This window comes from Lycium barbarum, chromosome 3, assembly GCF_019175385.1.
Source record: "Lycium barbarum isolate Lr01 chromosome 3, ASM1917538v2, whole genome shotgun sequence".
Taxonomy (NCBI): Eukaryota; Viridiplantae; Streptophyta; class Magnoliopsida; order Solanales; family Solanaceae; genus Lycium; species Lycium barbarum.
Genome location: NC_083339.1, coordinates 145,432,158 through 145,439,596, shown reverse-complemented (window position 1 = coordinate 145,439,596; position 7,439 = coordinate 145,432,158). Strand labels below are relative to the sequence as shown.

The window sequence follows — 7,439 nt, the reverse complement described above, 5'->3', positions numbered from 1 at the left end:
CTCGTATTTTTTTTTTTAATTTTATTCATTTAGCATAACCGTTTTATTATTCTAATTTTTGAAACTAATCTCTTAATATTGAAAAGAATGAGTCATAAACAAACTTGAAATATAAAGAGTGACGTTATTAAAGTAGAAATTCGTTATGAATAAGGTTATAGAGTTATATTTTTCTTTTCTTTTTTTGAATTATTTACTTAAGTTACGTTGGAACTTACTTATGTAATGTTAAAATTTGACATAAGAATATTATGTTAAACTTTTTCTTTTTCTTTTGAATTTAGGTTATATTTTCAATTTTAAGTTATTTGTTTTCACATTGCATATTGTTTATTTTTCACTTACATTTGATGAATTTTTTGTGTCAAACATTTGAATAATGTTATAGCATTATATTTATAAATATATATATTTTTTGCCAAACATCCAATCCATGACTTTCTCACGGGAAAAGTCTTCTTTTAAGTTTTATAATTAATTAAAATTAAATATTATTAATTCAAAAAATATATATAACAATTATTTTTTACAATATCAGTTTCAAATATATGATTAAATTAAATATTATTAATTCAAAAAATGTATATATCAATTATTTTTTACAATATCAGTTTCAAATATATGATTATTAATTAATATATTATCAAGAAACAATGTGTTATTAAATAACTAAATTAATATTATTTATAAAGGTAAATATTTTTTAAATATTAATTTTATTTTAAAATTAAATTAACTGTGTAATTATATTTATGCAACCAAATAATACGTTTGTAATTACACTATAATTAAATTATGATAAATAAACAGGTAGTTATAATTACATTACTGCGTAATGCTACGTAATTTCCCAACACTGTCACAACCACCTCCCATTCCCCTGTCCTTCACTTTCCCACTATCCCCAGAATAAAGAAAGGAAAAAAATAAATCATAAGTGGTATGATTAGGGAAAAATCAACACTGATGGGCGAATTCAAGGGGGGAAAAAAGACAAGCACGTGATTGAGCAGAAGCCATGAGCAAAGTTGCTTAAGATAAACAAAGAGTTGTACCTATTTGATTTCTTGGTAATTCCAAGTTTTGACTATATTAAATTAACGGAAAAGGGTCAAAATTACCCCTGAACTTTAAAAAATAGTTCATCCATGCCCTTCGTTATACTTTAGGGCCAATTATACCCTTACCGTTATACTTTGGGCCAAATATACCCTTGAGTATAACGGCGTGCCACGTGTCAAAATCTCAGTGGCCAACTTATTTCCCTCTTTTATTTTTCATCCGAATGCCTACTCCTTCAGATCCGACCCAATTAATTTATTACCCGACCCGTAAAATAACATATCATACCCATAGCCAAACCTAACCTGTATATCTATAACGCCTCTCTCTCTCTCTCTAAAAAAAAATACAGATCTCTTCAACCTCCATAGCAGATCTAAAAAAAAAAACGCAGATCTCTTCAAACTAAGCTTGGAATTCTTCATCCAAGAATAATTTATACTCTTCCACTGAGGATGGATATCCACTATGGCATGCTATGTCGTCTCTTTCAAGACAAAGTTTGGTGCAGATCCTACCATACTTAGGCCCACATGTAATTGAAGTTCCCACTTTATTTTTATCTCTAGTGGGACACTACTACAATTTCTCATGATGGAAAAGACATTGCTAATTTTAAAGAAGTGTCCTTTAATAGAAAATTGGATGGGAGCAGTGGAATTGAATAATGTAGAGAGGATTTTGGGATGTCATTTCTTGTTATTTACTGATGCAGATTTTTTTTTACTGGGGGGATTTTTTTTTTTTGAAATTTGGGGTTTTGCCCAGCGTTAATGTATGTTGAATTTTGTATATTTAACTTTTACTTACTAATTAATTGCAGCTTATTATGATTCCTAAAAGTTAACTTATGCTTCCATCATGGTGGTGATTGGATTCGAGAACCACATGTATTGTATGAAAAGAAATGGGTTCACTATTGGAGAGAGTATGATTCTGATCTCTTATCTTATATTGACATTGTAAATGAGTACACTTTCCAATTAGGATTTCCATGTGTTTCCCTTTTGTTGGGTTATACGGAAAGTGCAATAGAATCTTTGATGGGTTACACAGTTTATTATTGGTGTGTTTTTCACACATTCACAATATGCATCTTAATAAATCTGGTTGCAGTTTGCTATCTACTTTGGTTTGGAATATATTAAGCTCACACACATGGACACTCTCTTAAGTTCATTCACTCGCTCAGGCAAAATAGTTTTGAATATAAATTGTAGTAGTACAGTGAGCTTATTAGAAATTTGATTTAGCCTTTTATTTGCTGAAAGAGAATGAATTAACACACTTATCCATCAAATCCTTTCCAGAGATGAAGCTCTGCGTGCTACGGAGCAACAGATCAGAAGCATGGAAATGAAGCTGAATTCTGCTTTTTCTGCCCACCAAAAAGAGAAGGAAGCATGGGAAATAAACATTCAAAATGTGGAAGAAACATGGCGATGTAATTTTTTAGGATGATATGATAATCAACCTTTATTTTTATGAATTGCCATTTATTCAGAGTCTTATTTTTATTATTGAATTATTTATCCAGTCTTATTTTTGTTGTTTCATTAAAGTGTTGATCATTTTTTCGTATTTTATTGGTTTGGACAGGCTGAAAACTGTGATTTTTGAGAGTGGCAAGATAATTTTCTAGACAATGCTATATTGGAAATAAGTGATTTGAAGGGTAAATTGGAAGTGGCTACGGTGAAGATGGACAATTTAAGAGAGTCGTTGAATGCGGTTAAGCTCGAAAGAGACAACTTGAAGAAAAAGGTGCATAACTTGGAGGCTATAAATAACTCTCAAGTGAACAAATCAAGGGAATTGGAAGAGAAGATGTTGAAGTTGAAGATGTTTTTTATGATTTCATTGTCCGTATTAGTTGAATTTTTTTGTTGCTAATTTGGGATGAATTATGCTTGGTCTAGTAATAGAAGTGAAAGGCTTGTTTTGGTAGATGACGATGTGTAGGAGTAGAAGTGTTTGTTTAGGAGTTGAAGTCTTGGTATGTAAGCTAGTTTGTTGTTGTTATTGTATGTGTAAACTTGCTAATTTAGTGTTGCTAATAAGAAATCCATTTTTTCTCTCTGTTGGACTCATGGGGCTATTAATCTTTCTGTGTAACAAAGGTATAGGGATTCATTGGCACGTGAATCATAGGAAGGGCATAAACAACCTGAGAGTTGTTGGTGGTTTTGCTAATGTGTAGTGATTCTAATACAAAACTAAAGTGTAGTTAGTCCATTTTTCATTTATATTAGATTCTAAAATGTTTGCAGCTACTTAGAACATATTTGCTGATTGCTGGACTTGATAAAGAGTGAGTGGTATTGGTATAGTAAAGTCCATGCTAAAATGATTGGTTTGAAATTCATCATTGCCTGCAGCAGTCTAAAAAAGCATTTGATCTTTTCAGAAGTAATGATACTACCATCACACTTTCTACACACTTTCTGTACATAACCATCACAGTTTTGCACATTTCAACACAGTTTTGCACACTTTCTGCACATCTCAATTCACTACACTTCATACACATTTCAGCCAAACTAATTCAATCCGACAAAACAACTGGACATTTCAAACACCATAAATATGCTAAAGAAACTGTCAACCACAACACAAAATAAGTCAATAGTTGTATGGATGCCACACTATAACCCTAAAAACTAATACATCCCAAGTCATAATGTGGCATCCATTTAGTTTGACCATTACATAATTAGCAAATTAAGAGTATTGTCTTAAGCAGTAAATACATCACCAATAATTCACAAAAAACAATAACATTTCATAAAGCTAAATCAATTGTTAGGTCCCCTTCTTGGATTCAACTTCCCAATCCTCTCTTGAGCTTTAGCCTCCAACTGGCTGGTAGTAACTGCATCATTCCCTTGCCAAGTTAAGCTTGTTAATGAGACTGGAAGATTGGCTGCCTCGCTAACACCATTGTGGTCACCTCTAAAGCTTATTGCCCTTCTACCTGTTGGTTCTTGTGCTTTCTGCCTCATTTGAAGCCTTGTGGAAAATTCAGAAATCACTATGGGCCTTAGAAAAGGGTCTTCATCATCTTCCTCAACTGAAGGATATTCAAAGTTAGGAAATAGGGTGCTGCTACTAGGCATGGACTGACTGTCTTGGGTTGGTTGGGGGGCTGTTAAGTTGATTTCTTCTTCAACTTGGGAATTTTCATCTTCATCAACTAAGCCCCGAGTCTGCCTCTTTTTGCCCCTAGCAGGCTGCCTTTTCTTAGCTGGTTGCTTGCCTTTCTTTGGCTACAAAAAGGCAAAAAAAAAAAAACAGTACAAAACAGTTAATTATACTAATATTAGATACACAACAATTAATAGATGTGTTAATTTACCTTGCCACAACTCCTAACATTATGATTTGGCTCTCCACAGTTGCTGCAAGTCATCACGCTACCTTTCCTTGAAAGCTTCCATTCACCTTGCCTCTTAAGGGCCTCATCTTTCCCTCTATCTCTCTTAATCCTGGGTCTGCCGGCAAGTTTGACCAAAGCTGGTGGGTCATCCCTCATATCTTTTACCTTGTATTTTGGGTCATCTTGTAACTTTCCCTTGAAATATTGAGCTATGATACTAGAGTTGATCAGTGGGTTATCATACACTACACGACAATCACTATGAGGATTTAAAGTCTTAACAGTCACCCCAACAGTAGTGTCATCATTAGATATATGGCATATAAATGGGCATCCTACAACATCACATGAATATCTCACCCTATGCGTATCACTTTTTTCAACAACTAACTATTTCTTGTTTGCCAGTGCATAAAGTCTACAGAAATTCCTTGCTTCTGGTATGTCCTTGAAGGTCATACCCTTAACTAACTCCCTAAAATCATTCAAGTTTTCAGTGATAGCCCTTCTCTTGTGGGTAGCAAGTCTCTCTAATTCCTCACTATCATATTCTATACAATCAAATGTCATACCATTATCATCCTCAGTCTCACTACAATCTGTCCCAACTTCAGTAACAAAATGAGGTACTAAGAAAAGTGATTCATCATTTTGTAGAACATTTGGAACATGCGCATCTGTCCCAACTTCATTAACAAAATTAGGTACTAAGAAAAATGATTCATCACTTTGTAGAATATTTGGAACATGCACAACTATTTCACATTCATCAGTAGCAAAGAAATGAATGACATGGTATTCTTCGGAGACAAATGATAATAATTTCCTAATACCTTCATCACTTTCTAATTCAAAGTACTTTCCAGATGGTCCAGCAACAATTAATTGTTGGACACCTACAAATCCTAACTGGAAAGTGTACTCATTTACAATGTCAATATAAGATAAGAGATCAGGATCATACTCTCTCCAATAGTGAACCCATTTCTTTTCATACAATACATGTGGTTCTCGAATCCAATCACCACCATGATGGAAGAATAAGTTGACTTTTATCATCTTAATAAGCTGCAATTAATTAGTAAGTAAAAGTTAAATATACAAAATTCAACATACATTAACGCTGGGCAAAACCCCAAATTTCAAAAAAAAAAAAAATCCCTCCAGTAAAAAAAAATCTGCACCAGTAAATAACAAGAAATGACATCCCAAAATTCTCTCTACATTATTCAATTCCACTGCTCCCATCCAATTTTCTATTAAAGGACACTTCTTTAAAATTAGCAATGTCTTTTCTATCATGAGAAATTGTAGTAGTGTCCCACTAGAGATAAAAAGAAAGTGGGAACTTCAATTACCTGTGGGCCTAAGTATGATAGGATCTGCACCAAACTTTGTCTTGAAAGAGACGACATAGCATGCCATAGTGGATATCCATCCTGAGTGGAAGAGTATAAATTATTCTTGGATGAAGAATTCCAAGCTTAGTTTGAAGAGATCTGCGTTTTTTTTTAGATCTGCTATGGAGGTTGAAGAGATCTGTATTTTTTTTAGAGAGAGAGAGAGAGGCGTTATAGATATACAGGTTAGGTTTGGCTATGGCAATGATATGTTATTTTACGGGTCGGGTAATAAATTAATTGGGTCGGATCTGAAGGAATAGGCATCCGGATGAAAAATAAAAGAGGGAAAATAAGTTGGCCACTGAGATTTTGACACGTGGCACGTCGTTATACTCAAGGGTATATTTGGCCCAAAGTATAACGGTAAGGGTATAATTGGCCCTAAAGTATAACGAAGGTCATGGATGAACTATTTTTCAAAGTTCAGGAATAATTTTGACTCTTTTCCGTTAAATTAATGATAAAAAAGAGAGAAAGAGGGATAAAAGACATGCTGGGGATAATGATGGGGACTTAGGGAAAAATTGGCAGCTTGAAGGGGGGCAAGAAGAAGACGAAGCAGAAGGGTGTAACGGGATATTCTGAAAAAATTAAACATAAAGAAAGGGAGGTATTCAAATGAATTATTGAAACGTAAAAGAATTGTAAGACCAATAATCAAATCAATTTCATTAGAAATTAACCTAGAAAACAATGATTTAGATGAAAGATTGAGGTATTCAAGCTTGTTCAAGTTAGTGACTACTATTTTGTGGAGGATGTGGAGAGATTCTGAAATAAAAATAAAAAGAACATTGAGAAAAATTATACTCTAGTAGGTTAATGGTGGGGATTTGGGTTGCAGTGAGAAGACGAAGCGGTAGGGGGTGGGGGAGTGGCGTGGGCGTGGGCCTGGAGTGGTTTCTGAAAAAATATTGTAGAAAATATTTTTCTTTGTTTGCCACATGTCACATCATGATTCGCTCTATTTGCCATGTCATATGTGTGAAAGTCACGCACTTTTTTTTTTTTGAGGGATTATGCGAGAAGTGTTTAATAGATACACTTTTGAGTATATATTAAGGCCCCGTTTGTTCATAGATACCAAAAAAAATCATTTTTTTTTAAAATTTTGGAGTTGGAGTTGGAGTTGAAGTTGAAGTTGTGTTTGACCATAGTTTTTGAAATTCTAGTTTTTCGTGAAACAAGTTTTTTAAGTTTTTGGTATTCCGGAATACAACTTCAAGTTGTATTCGGAATTCTCATGACCAAATGCTCATTCCGAAAAAAAGTGAAAAAAAAATTCCCGAATAAAGTGAATAATACTTATGGCCAAACGGGGGCCAAGTGTCCAATAGGTAACACTTGTAGTTGAGGTTATATGGAAAATGTTGACAAGTTTAAGGGGACACATATGTGCAGAGGCGTATCTAGCCTACAATGTAGGGGTTGAACCCCAAACTTTCAACGCGGAGTCTAAATTTATGTGTAAAAATTTATTAAAATTGCAATAAATAGTAGATATGAACCCCTAACTTTAAGAATATAATGGGTTCAATGGTAAAAACCTTAAGATTGAACCCATAAAATTTAAATCATGGATCCGCCTCTGCATATGT

General features: G+C 33.6%; 1 protein-coding gene and 1 long non-coding RNA gene across 3 annotated transcripts; one reads left to right on the top strand and one right to left on the bottom strand.

Annotated features, from left to right (window-relative positions):
• Nucleotides 1-1,186: 1,186 nt before the first annotated feature.
• LOC132633360 (uncharacterized) lies at nucleotides 1,187-3,139 on the top strand. Its single transcript, XR_009579643.1, has 3 exons — nucleotides 1,187-1,597; nucleotides 2,373-2,506; nucleotides 2,662-3,139. It is a non-coding gene; the product is annotated as an uncharacterized LOC132633360 (long non-coding RNA).
• Nucleotides 3,140-3,631: 492 nt separating this feature from the next.
• Nucleotides 3,632-6,711, bottom strand: LOC132633358 (uncharacterized). Of its 2 annotated transcripts, XM_060349714.1 has the most exons (4): nucleotides 5,797-6,711; nucleotides 5,403-5,506; nucleotides 4,418-4,647; nucleotides 3,632-4,328 (listed from the first exon to the last, which is right to left on the bottom strand). In XM_060349714.1, exons 2-4 carry the CDS (start codon nucleotides 5,467-5,469, stop codon nucleotides 3,858-3,860), a joined length of 768 nt encoding a protein of 255 aa, XP_060205697.1. In that variant the 5' UTR covers nucleotides 5,470-5,506; nucleotides 5,797-6,711; the 3' UTR covers nucleotides 3,632-3,857. The 2 variants fall into 2 exon arrangements, with proteins under 2 accessions (XP_060205697.1, XP_060205698.1); XM_060349715.1 differs by lacking the exon at nucleotides 5,403-5,506.
• Nucleotides 6,712-7,439: the final 728 nt, after the last annotated feature.

Coding starts and splice junctions, on each gene's coding strand:
- LOC132633358 (XM_060349714.1), bottom strand. CDS start 5,469: ATGGTGGTGATTGGATTCGAGAACCACATGTATTGTATGAAAAGAAAT. Junction 4,648..5,402: donor TGGGTTCACTATTGGAGAGA/GTATGATCCTGA, acceptor CTAGTATCATAG/CTCAATATTTCAAGGGAAAG. Junction 4,329..4,417: donor ATGTTAGGAGTTGTGGCAAG/GTAAATTAACAC, acceptor GCCTTTTTGTAG/CCAAAGAAAGGCAAGCAACC.